The sequence below is a fragment of the Emys orbicularis genome, chromosome 13 (genome assembly GCF_028017835.1).
Source record: "Emys orbicularis isolate rEmyOrb1 chromosome 13, rEmyOrb1.hap1, whole genome shotgun sequence".
NCBI lineage: Eukaryota > Metazoa > Chordata > Testudines > Emydidae > Emys > Emys orbicularis.
The window spans coordinates 6,457,127-6,478,068 of NC_088695.1; the positions used below are offsets into that span (position 1 = coordinate 6,457,127).

General features: G+C 50.7%; 1 protein-coding gene across 1 annotated transcript; it reads left to right on the plus strand.

Moving 5' to 3' along the window:
• The first annotated feature begins 8,892 nt into the window (after positions 1-8,892).
• On the plus strand, positions 8,893-16,270 carry LOC135888211 (zinc finger protein 585A-like). Its single transcript, XM_065416021.1, has 6 exons — positions 8,893-8,926; positions 12,360-12,473; positions 12,792-12,913; positions 13,262-13,428; positions 13,513-14,582; positions 16,170-16,270. Exons 1-6 carry the CDS (start codon positions 8,893-8,895, stop codon positions 16,268-16,270), a joined length of 1,608 nt encoding a protein of 535 aa, XP_065272093.1.
• Positions 16,271-20,942: the final 4,672 nt, after the last annotated feature.

Below are 20,942 nucleotides of genomic sequence, written 5' to 3' on the forward strand. Positions count from 1 at the left end.
GGCTCTCATGTTACATTCTCAGGTATCGTCCCTCAAGGAAAGTCTCCCATCCCACACACAGTCCCAGTAAAACTCCCCTGCAACATTCCCAGGTCAATACTCCCCACTCCCTGCTGTGTCACAGGGCTATTGAGTGTTTGGGGATCATGGGATAAGAGGCGAGGGAGAGCACCGGGATAGAGAGGTGCTGCCTCTCCTCATTCTCCCCGTCTGCCCCTTCTCCCAGCCCCCTCTGCATTCAGACAGCGCCACTGAGGGGCTGGGTCAGAGCCAGGAGGCTGTATATCTACTTGTGGGATTCGGGTAGGGGGCTTAAATGACAACAGTCACAATTAAGGGGGACCTGATGAAAGAAATTTGAGACCCACTGGTCTACGCTATTATGGTCACCACTGTTACAAAATGATGATACATTTTGTACAAAGTACAAGCCCTGTGAGGTGTCCCATGAAAAGTGATGGTCTCCTGCATATTATTGTCCTGTTAAATTGTGTGCATCAACATTGTGTATGGAGTTAATGAGATTTTGCTATGGGTTTGTTACTGAACCATGCTGGAAATCTGGAAAATGCCCACAGACTAGCTCCTCAGAGCCAGGTGCTAAGTGGCCAGTAATTGCTCAGCCGGCCATTCACCAGCTGTGGAGCTGGGAACAAGAGAGTTACAATTCACCGGAAGGACGGCTGGACGCTCACTTAGGCCACAGACTGATTGTCGCCTGCCCCCCGGCTGGGGGGTGAACCTCAAAGAGGAGAGTGGTATAAAAGCACAAGGGAGAATTGCCTCCATTTTTATCTCTCCATTCCCATCTTTCCAGAAGGCAACAAGATGGCTTGAAAGGCAACAGGGCCCTTGGACTGGGGAGGGTGGACCAAGGCTGGAAGGAAATCCAGCCTGGGTACTAAGAACTGTGAACTGCCTGCAACAGCGGGTGGGGTGAGAAAAGCTGTTTCCTTCCAATCTTCCTTAGCTTGGTAAAGTTTGGGATTTAAAATGCGTGTTTACCTTTTATTTTTGTTGTAACCAATTCAGACGTTTTATGCCTTTCTCACTTGTGATCCCTTAAAACCTACCTGGCTCTAGTTAATAGACTTGTTTTTATCCCAACCGGTGTGTTTTCATTGAAGAGTTCGGGGGATTTCACTTGAGATAACCAGGCTGTTCCCTAATCACCATCCTTTGCTGGGATGAGGCACTGATGAGCTTGTACCCCACAGTGTACGGACTGGACAGTAGAAGACGCACAGTTGGGGTGCAAGGCTGGGAGTAGAGAACTGGCTGGGGTAGCTATGTACTTTAATTCATCACTGGCTGGCTAGTCGCACACAGTGCTGTATCGCTGGGAGTGACTTTGAATCCGGTGGCTGGCTGGGGGTGAGCAGAGCATGGAGGGGTTTGTTGTTCACCCAGGGAAGCAGTGTAAAACATGTCCTGGGATGGAGAATTCAGCAGTTCAACAGTCCGCACTGTACCGTGGGGTATGTCTCGCCCACCATCTCCTGGCACCCAGCATGGCCCCACTGGTCTTTCATCATCCCGCTCATCTTACAGCCTGAGAACAGGGCTAATCGGAGAGGGGGAACCAGCCAACATCCTCAATTGCACTGGCTTTGGCTAAATCCTAAACACCCCCTGGGATAGGAGATTGGGGTTCTGCTGTCACCCTTCTACTCAGGCCTCATTCTCCTTCCTCACCTTACTTGTCTCTCTCCTTTTGCCTTCTGTCTCCTACAAGTCTGCCTTAGCCAGTTGAGTGAACGCCATGTTTTGCACCAGGGCAGGTGGCCTGTGACTGGAGAGGTTGCGCAAAGCAAAGCTTTAAGCAGTCCAACACGGAGAGAAGTTTTTCAAGTCTCACAAGGGCTGATCAGGCAGGCCGTGCCCGGGTTCCTTCTGCAGGGAGGCTGCAAGTGAGACTGAGCCCTGGTAGCAGAAGCTTGTATGCATGATGCACCCTTAATGCTGAGAAAAGCTGCCCACCTGTAACCGTACCATTGTGGGTCATAACTGAGAATACCAAATTCAGGTCACACTGCTGAGAAACAGGGTAAATACACCCCAAAATGCTGGCTCTTTTTCTCCCAAAAGATATACCAAACCAGCCACAACAGTAAACTTCTATCTCACCACACTGGCTAACAAGAAGTCATAAAAGCAGCTTCCTGAGGCATTCCAGGCTTTGTATCACCCCCCAAAACACTGAATTGAAAGCTGAGTGGTTCTTTAAAACCTGTCTCCTCAAATAACATGTTCTTCTGATCCCAAAGGACCCGCCACACACTCAGATCTTACCCCAAAATCACACTGTTGCCAATCCTTTAGTATATACAATCTAAAGGTTTATTTATAGAAAGAAACAAAGAGGCCCAGGGCAGGTTGGGGGATTAGCAGGGGACCTTGTGCTGGCAGCAGAGGTCGGGCCCACTCCCGCAGTCACTGGTGTTGGGTGTGATTTGTTATACTTTTACAGCTTATTCATATATGTGTATGTTAAACTCAATATGTAATTTGTAAGGACAGAGCAGCAATTCAAAATGGAGTCTGAACCACCATTTTGTAAACTCCATCTTGTGACCCCCTTTGTGCCCTGTCTTCCTGGCCTAGAGCATCCTTCATCAAACTGGTTTTTCCCGCCACTGGGTGATCTCAAGAACAATTTTACCTCAGACTATTTCCCGCTTTTGCTGGGACCGTACCATGTTTTCCCACCGCAGGCTGCATAAAAGAACTGTGACCACGGACAAGTGGTGCAGTCCATCCTAGTGACTGTGCGTGCGCGGTTCAGGCCTTCACGGCATCGGTGCGTGGTCGAAGGATGCCCCCTTTCCTGAAGTGACGAGAAGAGAGAAGACGACATTCCACCTCACCTGCGCCTGCTCCTGGGGACGACGTCCCCAGAGGGTTCTCGGCCCACTTCTTCCACCCCGGTCGCCATGGAGGGACTCTCCAGTGCTCCTCCTCGGCGGGTTCCAGTTACCCAACGAGTGCAGGTCTGGGGATTCACCGCCGCCGCCGCAGACGTGCTGCTAGGGAGATAATTCGGGTTCTTTAGTCGGGGTTTTACGTGGCTATTGCCAGGGTGATTTTGTATTTTGGACCTGAGCTTCATGCTCCTGTCGTAAGCTGCTGTTTCACTGTTTTGTGTTAATTTCCATAGCTGCCGTTAATTTCATGCTGATCCCCTTCCCCTCATTGTACTTATTCCCTCAATACACTTACCTGTTCTTTTCTAACTTTACTTATAGTCAGGCTTTATTTCTCACACTACACATAGGGAAGAGGAGGGAGATCTGTCTGTGTACCAGTCCGCAGGTGACAGATATGGCCGAGGGTGGGTCTGCTCTTCTGAGTAAAAGGGGCTTGTCTTATCTCTTGATACTGACACCACTATACTTATAGAGTTACCTTGGTTCCCCTGTGAGGTAACACTGGCAGTGGTGGGAAATGGAAGAAACTGGTCCCAGCCCGTTTCCCCCACCCCCCGGCTCCCAACCACATCGCTTGGGGAAGGAGGTCTGGGGGAAGGGGTGGGAGGGAGCGGAGCAAGGGTGGGAAGAGGCAGGGTAGAGGCAGGGCCTGGGATGGAGGGGCGGGGAGGGTTGTCCCAAGCCCCATATCCCCCTAGGGACGGCCCTGGAAAGAAAGAAAGAAAGAAAGAAAGAAAGAAAGAGGATGAGAATTAAAATTGGTTAAAGGAATCAAATACGTACAATAATTGCAAAGTTCTTGGTTCAGGTTTGTATCAGTGATGGAATAAACCACTGGCTTAAGACCAGGGCCGGCTCTAACTTTTTTGCCACCCCAAGCATAAAAAAAGAACGCCGCGCCGCAGTAACAACCCCCCCCCCCCCCAGCGCCGCGCCGCCACCGAGCACCGCACTGCCTAACTCTCCCCCGCCTCGCGCCTCACGGCCGAAACAAAGACAAACCCCCCCCCCCAGCGCGGCCCTACCGAACCAAAACAAAATAACAAACAAAAAAACGAGCGCCCCCCGCCACCCCAAGATTGGCCGCCCCTTACAAGGTGCCACCCGAAGCACATGCTTGGTCGGCTGGTGCCTGGAGCCAGCCCTGCTTAAGACAAGTCTCTGGTTGCTTCTAAATCTTTGGAAGGTCCTCCGTTCCCCGGTTAGAATGCTCCCCTTAGTATAAGTGCATCGTCCAGAGGTTTGAACCACATTGGCCAACATTTGAAATACAGGTGTGTGGCTAATATTTATATCTTCAGATAGAGAAATGATACATGCGAACAAATAGCATCATCGTATTCAGCAAATGGTAACCTTTCTGTAGACGTCTCACATGCCACAAGTTGTACAAGATTTGTGGCAAATATATAACAGTGGTCGCAACAGTGATCTATATGGTGATATTTTATTCAGAGCATCACACCGCCCAAACCCGGGGGAGGTGGAGCTGCAAGGGGCAGGATCAGGGGCAGGGTTCAGGACTGCCCTTGGGGTGGACACTACGGGCAGGCGGCCCACCAAAGAGGACATCCTGCACTGGGTTTGCCTGATTCCCACGGTCCCACCTATACTGCTGAGGTGGGGGGGGGGGGAGACCCCAGCTGCAGGGGGCTGTTGGAGGAGGAGCTGAGCCATGTAGTTCATCTGGAGCAGGGGTGCCCTGCCCCTCCCTTCCCCTGCTCTACTGCTCCTGCCCCCCCCCTCCTCCGTGGAGCCCCTGGCCACTCTGGACTGGGAGCTCCTCCTGTCTGCTGTGCGTTTGAAGTCAGGGTATCACTCCCCACCTGGGTACCGGTCTCCAATCAGCTGGGGTGACAGCACAGGGGGAATCTGTGGGTGCTGCAGCCTCTGTGGGTTTGGAGCTGCTGGCAGCTGCTTGTGTCCAGGGCCGACTTTAGGCCAATTCCACCAATTCCCCCGAATCGGGCCCCGCGCCTAAGAGGGCCCCGTGCCCAGTGGCAGGGACGCCCAGAGTGGGGGACAAATGCCAGAGAATCCCTTCCCTGGCTAGAGGCACCTTTTTAATTTTTACTCATCCGGCAGCACTCCAGCTCTTTGGCGGCGGGTCCTTCACTCGCTCCGGGTCTTTGGCGGCACTTTGGCGGCGGGTCCTTCAGTGCTGCCGAAAACCCGGAGCGAGTGAAGGACCCGTCGCCAAAGACTAGGAGTGCGGCCCGGTGAGTACAAGCCCCACGTGTTTTTTTAATGTTTTTTTTTTTTTAGTCATCCCTGCCGGGGTCCCGTCGAAACTGTTCGAATCGGGCCCCACACTTCCTAAAGCCGGCCCTGCTTGTGTCTGAACAGGCCTTCAGGTTCCTAACGCTGAATGGTTTCTTAAAGAGACAGTGCGCTCCCACACTCACTCGGGCACACACACACTCCCTCCCCCCTCCCAAACATAACACCAGGGCTCCCTGCACCCAGGTTACTTCCCACCTGGGCTGTCTATGAGACAACAGAAACTGTTGCTCTTCTGCCCTCTGGGGAAAGTGACCTAGATGCAGGGACACCTGATGGGGCTCCTGACTCCCCCACCTCACAGCCCCCTAGGGGTACACAGGGTGGAGAAGCAGCAGTCCAGCCAGTCAGCCAGCAGCAATGCCAGCTGCCTTAGGCATCCAGGTCAGTTTCCCCATGTGGGTGCAGGAGGCGGATGTGGGGTTGGCGTGAGGGGAGACTCACAGTGCAGGGGTTGGGGTGCAAGAGGGGAATGCAGGGACTTGGGTGAGGGGGCATGCACAGAGCAGGGATTAGGGGTGCAGGAGGGGTATAGGTGTTGGGGTGGAGGGGGAAAACTGCCGGGGTTAGCGGTACAGGAGAGTGAAGGGCTTGGGGTGAAGGGTACATGTACAGTGCAGGGGTTGTGGTGAAGGTGGCACAGTACAGGAGTTAGGGCCATAGGAGGGGAGTGCAGGTGTTGGGGTGAAGGGGGAACGCACAGAGCAGGGGTTGGGGTGAAGACGGCATGGTACAGGGTTTGGGGTAAAGGAGGGGGCACGTGCAGGAGGAGCAGGGTTTGGGGTGAAGGGGGCACGGTACATTGCCCTTCACCCGGGGTTGGGGGTCCAGGAGGGGGCAGGGTTAGTGGGGAGCCAATGGAGGGCACCAAATGCAGGTTTGCCTGGGTGACATATTCCGGTGAGCAATGCGCTGGGTTGATCGCTAGGACCCAGGAGCAGCTGGGAGGCGGCTCTGCGGGGAGCGATCGCTGGGGTCAGGCCCGGCAGCAGGAAGTGACTCGCAGCCGCTGCGGTGACTCTGGCTCCCAGCGAGATCCCCGAGCCCCGGCGGCTGGTGCTGGGAGCCCGGAGCCCTGGCTGCAGCCGGGAGAGGGGAATCTCCAGCAGGGCCCTTCCCGCTGCTCCCCGGGAGCCTCTCCCAGGGCAGAGCCCCCAGCCTGGCCAGGCCCCTTCCCGGCCCGGCCCCTGCCCCAGGGGGCCCCGCTCGGAGGGAAGGTGAGAGAGACCCGCTCCCCCCCCCCCGTCACTCCCGGGCTGCAGGGGGAGGTTTGGCCCCAGGCTGCTCCCAGCGGAGCTGGCTGCGATTCCCGCCCTGGGCCCGGGAAAGCTGCCGCCCCCTCCCGGTGTGTGTGGGGCGGGGGGACCCCGGAACAGAGACACGTGGGGAGCAGAGGGGGGTGAGAGCCGGGGTACAGGCCCTGCCAGGCAGGGCGGAGAGGAAACCCCAGGAATAATGAGGGGCAGAGGGGATAAAAGTTCCCCCAGATGGGCTGAGCCAGCTACAGTGGTGAAAAAAAGTGGGAGGGGGGGGGCTTTTCTTCCCCCCTTCCCAGGATCTCAGCTCCCATTTCCCAGGGCCGTGTCCTTAAAGGCCCAGTGCATCGCAGAGCCCAGACAGGGCCGCTCTCCCCCTGTATAAGATTTTACTGAGCTGCTAAAGGAGACTTGATCCAGTGAAATGTTTACAGACCCGCCCCCCCCCCCCCCCCAAAGATCTCACTGTCACACATGCCTCCAGTGTTTAAAGAATCCGGGTCTCAGTTCCTGTGTCTGCGTAAAGCCGCCCAGCGCTTCATCAGTGTGTCCTAGCCACTGTCCCTGTTCCCCTGAGTTTCACTCCTCTTGGAATCCAGTCTGGGCAGTTTCACTCCTGTACATTAGTTCCTTATAAAAACATTATTTTCATTACTCTGAGCTCTTCATCTTCAACTTCATTAGCGTTGTGCGGAGGGATGTCACTCTGCCATGGAATTCATATTTTTAATGGCAAATAATCATGGGAAATATGAATAGTTGTGAGTAGCTTCAGCAATCGCATCTCACGGTGACACTGTAACGGTTCCTGTTTCTATTGTAATGTTGTAATTTGAGGGCAGAGTTGATTGATTTCACAGGCTGGTCTCAAAACTCATCACATGAGTGAAGTGAGCTTAATATAGTTTTGTTACACCTGCTAGACTCTGCCTCACACCTTTGTGAACATCGCAGTCACAGACACACCAATATGACCATCCCCATGTACGACAAGGGTAACAGACAATGCCGTCTGTCCAAGTTACATTTCCCCAGCAGTGCCTAGTTACAAGGCAAATATCCACATGCGACCCCCTCCCTTCCTGCGCGCACACACACTGCTCCCAGCTTACATTGGATTTATTAAAAAAAAGAGAAAAACCAACGAGGAGTCCTTGTGGCACCTTAGAGACTAACACATTTATTTGGGCATAACTTTTCTGATTCTAGCCCACAAAAGCTTATGCCCAAATAACTGTGTTAGTCTTAAGGTGCCACAAGGACTCCTCATTGTTTTTCGCTGATACAGACTGCCACTTTAAAAAAAGAGACAAGCTGATGATCTTTGGGACTCTGATTCCTGAGTGTTGGGGGTTGCCTTGGGTCTTGATCTGATTTCCATGCAGGATTCAGATCTCAGCCACACCGGTGTCAGACCGGAGTCAATGCTGGCTCTGGCCATGGGTGAGTGCAGATGGGCCAATGGGATCAGCCTCTGTCTGCCTGTCCCTGGGGTTTGCCGGGGGAGTCCAGGGCAGCTCATTCTTCAGGTGTTGCCACCAGAGGGCTCCGGCTATTGCTAAGGGAGAGGGGTTTACACTGCAATGGGGGCAATCCCCCAAAGTGATTCTGCTCTTTTTTTAGTATTTAGCTCAGAGATGCTGTTACTGGGGGGGTTTGAAGAGGCTGGGGGGAATCGGGGTGTGACATGGACTCCAGCCCTTCTGTAATCTCCCCCATCGCCTCTCTTACCCCAACAGGCTGAGGAATCACATCCACGTTTCGCTCCAGATTGGCCCGTCTTCCAGGAGACAGGGAAGGGAAATGGCTGTAATGGAGCCAGCTCAGGTAGGGGATTTTCAGGGAGCTGCTTGGCGGGGGGAGGGAGAAGCAGGGAGGAGACAGGGTGTGATAAACCTGCTGATTTTCTGAGTAGGCCCATTGGCGGCAGTGGGGGAGAGGGACTTTCGCCCAATTCAAAAACAGGACACAACCCCCTTACTCAGTACTGGAGCCTGAAGCCACTGGCCAGAGGGCCTGAGACTGCTGTGAAATACGAAGGGAAGCTGTTGGGATTCCTGTCCCTGTCCCCAGCTCAGAGCTCTGCTTCCCGTATCAGCCTGTGGCTGGCAGGTGTGTGGGAAATGAGAAGACCCTGCCATGCTCTGTGTGCTGGGGGGGACAAGGAGCTCTCACCTTCTCCCCACCCCCTGAAGCCTCCTGGCTGCTCTGAACAGTAGGGGTCTGAGTTTGTTACTCCGGCCCTCCCAGAGCTTCGAGTTCTTTTCCTTTCCCTGTGAATAGCGGGTTTGTGGCTGGGGCAGCAGGTGCTGAGTGGGGGACTCTTGTTGTTTCAGATGCCGGTGACCTTCGAGGAGGTGGCTGTGTATTTCACCCAGGGGCAGGGGGCTCTGCTGGACCCCGCTCAGAGAGCCCTCTACAGGGATGTCATGCAGGAGAATTACGAGACGGTGACCTCGCTGGGTAAGGGATTCCCGTCCCCTCGGTTATTAGAAGCCGTGGGGTCTGCGTGTCGGACTCTGGTCAGGTTCTTCCCTGGTCTGTTAGATCTGAGGGGAATGTTTTGCATAATGCACAGCTGCCGTGAGAGAGACCTGCATCTCCGTGCCCTCTCCAATGGGTTACAGGTGTCAAAACCTAATGGACATGCCAGCTCATCCCCACCCCTCCAGGTTTCAAAGGGACAGAATTCATTCATTGTCCTGTCTGTATTGATTCCCAGTCAGACACATTTCATAGTAGCAGCCGTGTTAATCTGTATCCGCAAAAAGAACAAGAGTACTTGTGGCACCTTAGAGACTAAAAAACATATTTGAGCATAAGCTTTCGTGGGCTACAGCCCACTTCATCAGATGCATAGAATGGAACATACAGTAAGAAGATATATATACATAGCATAGAAAGAACATGAAAAGGTGGAAGTTGCCATACCAACTCTAAGAGGCTAATTAATTAAGATGAGCTATTATAATTAAGATGAGCTTTTGTAGTGATAATCAAGATGGCCCATTTCAGACAGTTGACAAAAAGGTGTGAGGATACTTAACATGGGGAAATAGATTCAATTCCCTGTTGACCTCCCTTCTTGGAAATAGCTCCAGCCATGGGGAGGGCTCTGGGCTCTGCAGGTTTAGAAATAGGCAGAGGTTTAATGCCAGAGCTGGGTGTGCGTCAGCAAGTCCCCCAGAGAGCACAGTGTGACGGGTTCGATCACAGAAACCCCCTGGGAGCTGCCACCTGATGTGCCAAGACTACCTCTGCTCCTGTTTTCCCTGCCAGCTCAGGACTTCAGCACCATCTGCTCCAACAAAGACCCAGGGTCTGAATTACTTGCCCCAAACCTGCAGGTTTACCTGAAAACAGCTCACTGAAGTGTGCTTGTCTTTAGCACTCAGATGCCCAACTCCCAATGGGGGTCTAAACCCAAATAAATCCGTTTTACCCTGTATAAAGCTTACGCAGGGTAAACTCATAAATTGTTCGCCCTCTATAACACTGATAGAGAGATATGCACAATTGTTTGCTCCCCCAGGTATTAATACATACTCTGAGTTAATTAATAAGTAAAAAGTGATTTTATTAAATACAGAAAATAGGATTTAAGTGGTTCCAAGTAGTAACAGACAGAACAAAGTAAGTCACCAAGCAAAATAAAATAAAATGCACAAATCTATGTCTAATCAAACTGAATTTGGATAATCTCACCCTCAGAGATGCTTCAGTAAGTTTTTTCCTCAGACTGGACACCTTCCAGGCCTGGGCACCATTCTTTCCCCTGGTACAGCTCTTGTTCCAGCTCAGGTGGTAGCTAGGGGATTCTTCATGATGTCTCTCCCACTTTGTTCTGTTCCACCCCTTTACATATCTTTTACATAAGGCGGGAATCCTTTGTCTCTCTCTGGATTTCCACCTCCCCCTTACTGAAAAAGCACCAGGTTAAAGATGGATTCCAGTTCAGGTGACAGGATCACATGTCACTGTAAGACCCCAAGCCTTCATTCCTCCCAGCCTGACTCACAGGAAGGCCTGCCTGCAAACAGAGCCCCAGTCAATTGTCCTAGTTGATGGGAGCCATTAAGATTCCAAACGACCATTAATGGCCCACACTTTGCATAATTACAATCGGCCCTCAGAATAATATTTCATATTTCTAGTCCCAGATACAAGAGTGGTACATTTATACAAATAGGATGATCACACTCAGTAGATTATAAATTTTGTAATGATACCTTACAAGAGACCTTTTGCATGAAGCATATCCCAGTTACATTATATTCACTCATTACCATATTTTTATAAAACCATATAGACTGCACTACATCACACACAGATCCTGGGAACTCCTAGTGAGGGTGTAAAAATTCCCGTCACCTCCCCAGACGCCTGCCTCCCCCAAGGCGGCTCAGTGACCATGTTCCTGTCCTCTTAGGTTCCATATTCCCACCAGCACAGCACGGGGACAGGTTCCGTTTCCACAGTGCCCTTTGTGACAGACACTCCCCCAATGCTCCATGCGCCCTGTGCGAAGAGTTCAGTCACAGAGATCCCCTTGGGACTGTAACCTGATGTGCTGAAATGACCACTAAGCCTGTTCTCCCTGCCAGCTTGGGCCCCCAGTACCCTCTCTTGTTGAACCAGACACGCTAACCTGCTGCAGCACAGATTCACGGTCCGGGCCACACCCCCAAGCTGCAAATCTTAACTGAAAACAGCACAGCAAGATACCTATCTCCAGCACTCAGATACCCAGCCCCAATAGGATCTAAACCCCAGATAAATCCATCTTACTCTGTATACATGTTATACAGGGTAACTTCCTAAGTGTTCACCCTCTTTATCACTAAAAGAGAGATATGCACAAACTGTTTGCCCCCCCAGTAACAACTACTTACACTGGGTTTATTAACAAGCAAAAGAGATTTTATTAAGTATAAAAAGTCGTGGTTTTAAGTAATAAAAGACAGAACAAATATCAGAGGGGTAGCCGTGTTAGTCTGGATCTGTAAAAAGCAACAAAGAGTCCTGTGGCACCTTTAAGACTAACAGATGTGTTGGAGCATAAGCTTTCGTGGGTGAATACCCACTTTGTCAGCGTCTGACGAACTGGGTATTCACCCACGAAAGCTTATGCTCCAACACATCTGTTAGACAGAACAAAGAAAGTCACTAAGCAAAATAAAACAAACATGCAAGGCTAAGCTTAATACACTAGAAACTGGTTACAAATAATAGTTTCTCGCCCTCACAAAAGTTTCAGTAACCTTCTTTCACAGACTAGACTTATTTCTAATCTGGGCCCAATCCTTTCCGCTGTTCAGTATCCATTAGTTCCAGGAGACATCTTGGGTGATAAGCAGGGGTCTCCTCACCACGACTGGCAGCCCCCTTATATAGATTTAGCAAAAGGCGGGAGTCCTTTGTTCCAGCTTGATCCCCTTGATCCCCTCCCAGTTCCTTATGGAAAAGTCCACGGTTTAAAATGGATTCCAGTATCAGGTGACATGGTCCCATGCTTCTGTAAGACCCCAGTCTCCATTTTTCATGGGCTGATCCTCACCTACACAGGAGGACTTACAGGTAAACAAAACCATTCTCAGCCCATTGTTCTGGATAAATGCAGCAATCAAGTATCTTTAATGACCCTCACTTAGCATAATTACAATGGGACCTTAGATTTGTACTTCATATTCCTAACTGTAAATATAAGAATGATACATACATACAAATAGGAAAACCATATTCAGTAGATTACAACTTTTCCAATGATCCCTTACATGGGACCTTTTGCACAAAGCATGTTCCAGTTATGTCATATTCATATCGATAAGCATATTTTCAGAAAGCATATGGAGCGTCCCGTAACACCCTGATCTGGTCTGATTTCACCCCTGCGCAGGATTTCCCATTCCCAAACCTGAACTGATCGCCCGGCTGGAACGAGGGGAAGAGCCGTGGGTGCCCGATCTCCAGGCCTGCGAAGAAAGGGAGATCCCGAGAGGCGACCGCACAGGTGAGGGCTGACACAGAAACCATCTGGGGAATGAAGGAAAAAGTTCAGAATCCCAAAAATATGGTGTGAGTAATGCCCTCAGTTCTTCCTCCTCTCACCCAAGGAAACACTGTAGTCAGCATATATCACTCATGCCTTTCCACCCACCCTGTTAGCTGCAGGAGTTTCCTTTCCAGGTTTCCTTCCCTGTGAGTGTTTGGGTGAGAAGAAGAGGCAGAATCCAATTCCTCAGTCTTTGTGTTGGGTTTTCCCTTGGTGCTATTCCTCTTTCTCTCCAGCACAATGACTCCTGTCTGGATTGTCTCTCTCTCCCAGCAGGTGATGAGAGAGTGAGTGAGAATGAAGAGGAGAATCATGATGCAGAAGTTCCTGGTAAAGTGGAACCACGGGAGACCTTTATGGGAAGTGCTGCATGGAATTTTTCCCAGTGCTTGGAACAGGTAGAAGCCTGGGAAAATTGGCAGAGGTCAGAGAGGCTGCTGGGAAACCACCCAGGGAAGAAAGTCTATGAATCTACTAACTGTGGGAGAGGAGACAAGGATCCCAGAGCACAGCAGACAAACCCCAAGGAAGAGACACCCAGGGACTGCCTGCAGTGTGGGAAAAGATTCATTCTGAGCTCACAGCTTGTAACACATCAGACAATCCATACAGGAGAGAAACCCCTTCAATGCTCGGACCATGGGGAAAGCTTCAATAATCCCTTGGACCTTAATAACCATGGGAGACGCCACACAGAAGAGAAACCCTCTCAATGCCTTCAGTGTGGGAAATGTTTCATTTGGAAGTCAGAACTAATTACTCATCAGAGAATCCACACAAGAGAGAGACCCCATAAGTGTATAGTCTGTGGGAAAAGTTTCATACAGAGGTCATCCCTTGTTAAACATCAGAGAATCCACACAGGAGAGAGACCCCATAAGTGTTTAGTCTGTGGAAAAAGTTTCATATGGAGGTCAGACCTTGTTAAACATCAGAGATTCCACACAGGAGAGAGACCTCACAAATGCATGGACTGTGGGAAAAGTTTCATACAGAGATCAGACCTTAATAAACATCAGAGAATCCACACAGGAGAAAGACCTCACAAGTGTGTGGAGTGTGGGAAAAGTTTCAGAATCACATCATACCTTGTTTTACATCAGAGAATCCACACAGGAGAAAGCCCCCATAAGTGCTTAGTCTGTGGAAAAAGTTTCATTCGTAGATCAGACCTTGTTAAACATCGGAGAATCCACACAGGAGAGAGACCTCACAAATGCATTCACTGTGGGAAAAGTTTCATACAGAGATCAGACCGTGATAAACATCAGAAAATCCACACAGGAGAGAGACCTCACAAGTGTGTGGAGTGTGGGAAAAGTTTCATTAGCACCTCATCCCTTGTTTTACATCATAAAATCCACACAGGAGAGAGACCTCATCAGTGCTTGGACTGTGGGAAAGGTTTCATACAGAGGTCTGATCTTTTGAAACATCAGGGAATCCACACAGGAGGGAGACCCCATAAGTGTTCAGACTGTGGGGAAAGTTTCAGAATCGTATCATCCCTAGTTTTACATCAGCGAATCCATACAGAAGAAAGCCCCCATAAGTGCTTAGACTGTGGAAAAAGTTTCATACAGAGGTCATCGCTTGTTAAACATCAGGCAATCCACACAGGAGAGAGACCCCATAAGTGCTTCATCTGTGGAAAAAGTTTCATATGGAGGTCAGACCTTGTTAAACATCAGAGATTCCATACAGGAGAGAGACCTCACAAGTGCATGGACTGTGGGAAAAGTTTCATACAGAGATCAGACCTTGATAAACATCAGAGAATCCACACAGGAGAAAGACCTCACAAGTGTATGGAGTGTGGGAAAAGTTTCAGAATCATATCATACCTTGTTTTACATCAGAGAATCCACACAGGAGACAGCCCCCATAAGTGCTTAGTCTGTGGGAAAAGTTTCATTCGGAGATCGGACCTTGTTAAACATCGGAGAATTCATACAGGAGAGAGACCTCACAAATGCGTGCACTGTGGGAAAAGTTTCTTACAGAGATCAGACCGTGATAAACATCAGAAAATCCACACAGGAGAGAGACCTCACAAGTGTGTGGAGTGTGGGAAAAGTTTCATTAGCACCTCATCCCTTGTTTTACATCATAAAATCCACACAGGAGAGAGACCTCATCAGTGCTTGGACTGTGGGAAAGGTTTCATACAGAGGTCTGATCTTTTTAAACATCAGGGAATCCACACAGGAGGGAGACCCCATAAGTGTTCAGACTGTGGGGAAAGTTTCAGAATCCCATCATCCCTTGTTTTACATCAGAGAATCCACACAGAAGAAAGCCCCCATAAGTGCTTAGTCTGTGGGAAAAGTTTCATACAGAGGTCAGATCTTTTTAAACATCAGGGAATCCACATGGGAGACAGACCCCATAAGTGTTTGGACTGTGGGAAATGTTTCAGAATCCCATCATCCCTTGTTTTACATCAGAAAATCCACACAGGAGAAAGCCCCCATAAGTGCTTAGTCTGTGGAAAATGTTTCGTACGGAGGTCATCCCTTGTTAAACATCAGGCAATCCACACAGGAGAGAGACCCCATAAGTGTTTGGACTGTGGGAAAGGTTTTATACAGAGGTCAGATCTTAGAGCACATCAGAGGATCCACACAGGAGAGAAACCTCATAAGTGTTTGGAATGTGGAAAATGTTTCACACGGAGATCACATCTTATAGGACATCAGAGAATCCACACTGGAGAGCGACCCCATAAGTGCTTGGACTGTGGGAAAAGTTACACACAGAGATCACACCTCACTAAACATGGGAGAATCCACATAGGATCTAAACTTCTGTGACACATGGCCAGAAACGGTTAAGCAACTTGCAGGCTAATTGACCTAGATTCAACCTTTAGAACACATGTTAGAAATGTGTGTAAATGGAAATTAGAGCCATTCCACATTAGATAAGCTAGAGCTTTGAAATGTAAACTTTTATGGTTAAAGAACTGGAAGAAGCTAGTAATTGTAATAGTCTACGTTTACTTACATCTTGTTAGAGGTTAACAGTGTAACCAAAGTGTTCCTGTATAGGGTTGTATTTTGTTAAATCTGAGATGGAAAGGAAATATTAACATATAGATAAAACTTGGGAGTAATAATGTCTATTAACTGCTTTATGGATATTTACCTAATTTTAATCTATGTAATTAATTACCAGTGATGTTTAGGAAATAGAAGGTTACTTGAAAAGCCTATTGTTCACCTGATGAAGTGATTCTAAAACAGACGCTTTGCAATTTTAATGCACCATCTCTACAGTGAAACTGACCTAAGGACTCTATTGATCTCTGCATGATCGTTTAACTTGCTGGGTGATTTTTCTGATCCTTCGGGATTGATAGAACGTTTTATATGATGAAGATTTTCAGTAATCCCCATCATGTTTAACTGCACTGTCTGGGAGTGATCCCAAGGCCCGGTTGCTTTAAGGGAGCTGTTCTTTGGCCTCTGTGTTGCCAATAAGCTATTGTAGAGCAAACCCCAGGAATAATGAGGGGCAGAGGGGATAAAAGGGGATAGCTGTTTTGTTGCTGGCTTGGTGAATCTAAGTAGTGAAATAGCCACTAGTTTTGAGGATTGTCGGCCCATTCTTTGCAGTTTGCCCTAACTGAGCAATCTCTGTGTGTCCCGCCAGCCCGGGACCCTGGTCACAACTTCATAAATGCCTTGCCTGTGGGTAAAGTTTCCTTCAGCTACCGCACCTCATTAAACATTAGAGAATCCACAAAGGTGTGAGAGACCCTAGGAATAGGGGAGCTGTGTGCTGGGGCTTGTCACACAGTGTGTGGGATTCAGGGCCCTGCACCCACCCCTTCCTGCGATTCACCGTGACACTCAGTCAGCCAGTAAAACAGAAGGTTTATTGGACAACAGGAACACAGTCCAAAACAGAGCTTGTAGATACAACGAGGACACCTCAGCCAAGTCCTTCTGGGGGGTAGGGAGCTTAGGCCCCAGTCCTGGGGTTTCCCCCATTTCCCCAGCCAGCTCCAAAACTGAAACCCCCTCCAGCCGTCTCACCCACCCTCCCCCCAGCTCCTCCCCCAGACTTTGTCCAGTTTCCTGGGCAGGTGTCCAAACCCCCTCCTGGGCTCTCATGTTACATTCTCAGGTATCTTCCCTCAAGGAAAGTCTCCCATCCCACACAGTCCCAGTAAAACTCCCCTGCAAGATTCCCAGGTCAATACTCCCTGCTGCGTCACAGGGCTATTGAGTGTTTGGGGATCATGGGATAAGAGGCGAGGGAGAGCATCGGGGTAGAGAGGTGCTGCCTCTCCTCATTCTCCCCGTCTGCCCCTTCTCCCAGCCCCCTCTGCATTCAGACAGCACCACTGAGAGGGGCTGGTTCAGAGCCAGGAGGCTGTATATCTACTTGTGGGATTCGGGTAGGGGGCTTAAATGACAACAGACACAAATAAGGGGGACCTGATGAAAGAAATTTGAGACCTACTGGTCTACGCTATTATGGTCACCACTGTTACAAAATGATGATACATTTTGTACAAAGAACAAGCCCTGTGAGGTGTCCCATGAAAAGTGATGGTCTCCTGCATATTATTGTCCTGTTAAATTGTGTGCATCAACATTGTGTATGGAGTTATGAGATTTTGCTATGGGTTTGTTACTGAACCATGCTGGAAATCTGGAAAATGCCCACAGACTAGCTCCTCAGAGCCAGGTGCTAAGTGGCCAGTAATTGCTTAGCCGGCCATTCACCAGCTGTGGAGCTGGGAACAAGAGAGTTACAATTCACCAGAAGGACGGCTGGACGCTCACTAAGGCCACAGACTGATTGTCGCCTGCCCCACGACTGGGGGGTGAACTTCAAAGAGGAGAGTGGTACAAAGGAACAAGGAAGAAATGCCTCCATTTTCACCTCTCCTTTCCCATCTTTTGAGAAGGCAACAAGATGGCTTGAAAGGCAACAGGGCCCTTGGAGTGGGGAGGGCGGACCAAGGCTGGAAGGAAATCCAGGCTGGGTACTAAGAACTGTGAACTGCCTGCAACATCGGGTGGGGTGAGAAAAGCTATTTGCTACAAGTCTTCCTTAGCTTGGTAAAGTTTGGGATTTAAAATGCGTGTTTACCTTTTATTTTTGTTGTAACCAATTCAGACGTTTCATGCCTTTCTCACTTGTGATCCCTAAAACCTACCTGGCTCTAGTTAATAGACTTGTTTTTATCCCAACCGGTGTGTTTTCATTGAAGAGTTCGGGGGATTTCACTTGAGATAACCAGGCTGTTCCCTAATCACCATCCTTTGCTGGGATGAGGCACTGATGAGCTTGTACCCCACAGTGTACGGACTGGACAGTAGAAGACGCACAGTTGGGGTGCAAGGCTGGGAGTAGAGAACTGGCTGGGGTAGCTATGTACTTTAATTCATCACTGGCTGGCTAGTCGCACACAGTGCTGTATCGCTGGGAGTGACTTTGAATCTGGTGGCTGGCTGGGTGTGAGCAGAGCATGGAGGGGTTTGTTGTTCACCCAGGGAAGCAGTGTAAAACATGTCCTGGGATGGAGAATTCAGCAGTTCAACAGTCCGCACTGTACCCTGGGGTATGTCTCACCCACCGTCTCCTGGGACCCAGCATGGCCCCACTGGTCTTTCATCATCCCGCTCATCTTTCATCATGAGAACAGGGCTAATCGGAGAGGGGGAACCAGCCAACATCCTCAAGTGCACTGGCTTTGGCTAAATCCTAAACACCCCCTGGGATAGGAGATTAGGGTTCTGCTGTCACCCTTCCCCTCAGGCCTCATTCTCCTTCCTCACCTTACTTGTCTCTCTCCTTTTGCCATCTGTCTCCTACAAGTCTGCCTTAGCCAGTCGAGACAACCCCACGTATTGCACCAGTGCAGGTGGCCTGTGACTGGAGAGGCAGCGCAAAGCAAAGCTTTAAGCAGTCCAACACGGAGAGAAGTTTTTCAAGTCTCAGAGGGGTTGATCAGTCGGCGGGCCGTGTCCGGGTTCCTTCTGCAGGGAGGCTGCAAGTGAGAAAAGCTGCCCATCTGTAACCGTACCATTGTGGGTTGCAACTGAGAATACCAAATTCAGGTCACACTGCTGAGAAACAGGGTAAATACACCCCAAAATGCTGGTGGTTTTTCTCCGAAAAGATATACCGAACCAGCCACAACAGTAAACTTCTGTCTCACCACACTGGCTAACAAGAAGTCAAAAAAGCAGCTTCCTGAGGCATTCCAGTCTTTGTATCACCCCCCAAAACACTGGATTGAAAGCTGAGTGGTTCTTTAAAACCTGTCTCCTCAAATAACAGGTTCTTCTGATCCCAAAGGACCTGCCACACACTCAGATCTTACCCAAAAATCACACCGTTGCCAATCCTTGTGTATATAATCTAAAGGCTTAGTTATAGAAAGAAAGAAAGAAAGAAAGAAAGAAAGAGGCCCAGGGAAGTATGGGGGATTAGCGGGAGGCCGGTGCTGGCAGCAAGGTCGGGCCCACTCCCGCACTCACTGGCATCGGTGGGAAATGGAAGAAACCGGCCCCAGGATGCTCTACTCCAACGGCTACCAGCCACGTCGCTCGGGGGAGGAGGTTTGGGGGAAGGTGTGGAAGGGGGCAGGGAGGGGGCGGAGCAGAGGTGGGAGGGGGTGGGGTAGGGTTGGGGCCTGTGATGGAGGTGAGGGGTGGGTTGTTCCAGACCCCATATCCCCCAAGGGACGGCCCTGGAAAGAAAGAAAGAAAGAAAGAAAGAAAGAAAGAAAGAAAGAAAGAAAGAAAGAAAGAAAGAAAGAAAGAAAGGTGAGAATTAAAATTGCTTAAAGGAATCAAATACATACAATAATTGCAAAGTTCTTGGTTCAGGTTTGTAGCAGTGATGGAATAAACCAAGTCTCTGGTTGCTTCCAAATCTTTGGAAGGTCCTCCGTTCCCCGGTTAGAACGCTCCTTTTCGTGTAAGTGCATAGTCCAGAGGTTTGAGCAGGAAAGAGGCTGGAGCAGGAAAGGGGCCTGATGGAGGTGATTCCAAAAATTCCATGGCCTTTTATAGCTTCTGCCATGTGGAGGGAATCCCATTGTTCTTACTGTGGAACGTGACAGGTGAAGATGGAGTATGGAGTCACAGGTCCGTGCATAATTTTGCTTAATCACAGCAGAAGCTATTACCCACACTCTAGTTTGAACGTTCACAGGGAAGTCCATTAGGTGCAGCTGGGTGTCTTCCTTGTGAGCTAAGTGTACCTTGATGGGCCATTCAACTTGAATAGTCCTTTCCAGGGCTGGCTTTAGGAAGTGCGGGGCCCAATTTGAACATTTTAGGCGGGGCCCCAACAGGGATGACTAAAAAAAAAAAAGACGTAAAAACCCCTTTCATTTCTTCCATGTATTATTTACTTTCCATAACTATATAAATAAAAACAAAATGATATATTACATATATTCCTTGCTGGAGGCAGGACAGGGGGTGCAGCAGGGGCTGGCTGCGGGCAGGGGGTGTGGAGCTGGCTGCAGGCAGGGGCTGGTGCGGGCAGGGCAGGGGCAGGGCAGCGGCTGACTGGAGGTAGGGTCTGGCTGGAGGCAGGGCAAGGGGTGCGGGGCTGGAGGCAGGGCAGGGGGTGCAGCCGGGGCTGGTGGGCTGGCTGCAGGCAGGGGCTGGTGGGGGCAGGGGGTGCGGGGCTGGCTGCAGGCAGGGGCTGGTGGGGGCAGGGGGTGCGGGGTGGCTGCAGGCAGGGGCTGGTGGGGGCAGGGGGTGCGGGGTGGCTGCAGGCAGGGGCTGGTGGGGGCAGGGCAGGGGGTGCGGGGCTGGCAGCGGGGCAGGGGGTGCAGCAGGGGCTGGTGCGGGCAGGGGGTGCGGGGCTGGAGGCAGGGCAGGGCAGGGGCTGCAGCAGGGGCTGGCTGCAAGCAGGGGCTGGTGCGGGCAGGGCAGGGGGTGCGGGGCTGGAGGCAGGGCAGGGGCTGGCTGCAGGTAGGGCCGGGCAGGGCCCCCCCTGCTTCTACCACCCTGGCCCTTTAAATAGCTGCCCGAGCCCTGGGAAAGCTGCAGGGCTCTCGCGGCTATTTAGAGGACCGAGGCAGCAGAGGTAGCTGGAGCCCCGGCACTTTAAATAGCCCCCGGAGCCCCCTGCTACCCCAGGGCTCTGGTCCAACCACTAGACCCCCCCCCCCCCCCCATAAGCGCCATAGCGCTCCCGTCTCCTCCACTGGGTACATAAAACTACAAGTCCCAGAATCCCTTGGTTCCCTGTCCCACCTCCTGAGAAGGCAGCCAATGGGCCGGAGCCGTTGGTTGATTGGCAGGTGCGCGCGCCAGTGGGGGCGAGCCCGTGCCCGGCGCGCGGTGGCAGCAGGCGATGGCGGCGCCGGGCTGGGAGCGGGCGCTGCGGCTCGTGCTGTGCGCGCTGGGGCTGGCGCTCTCCCTGTATGCGCTGCACGCGGAGAGC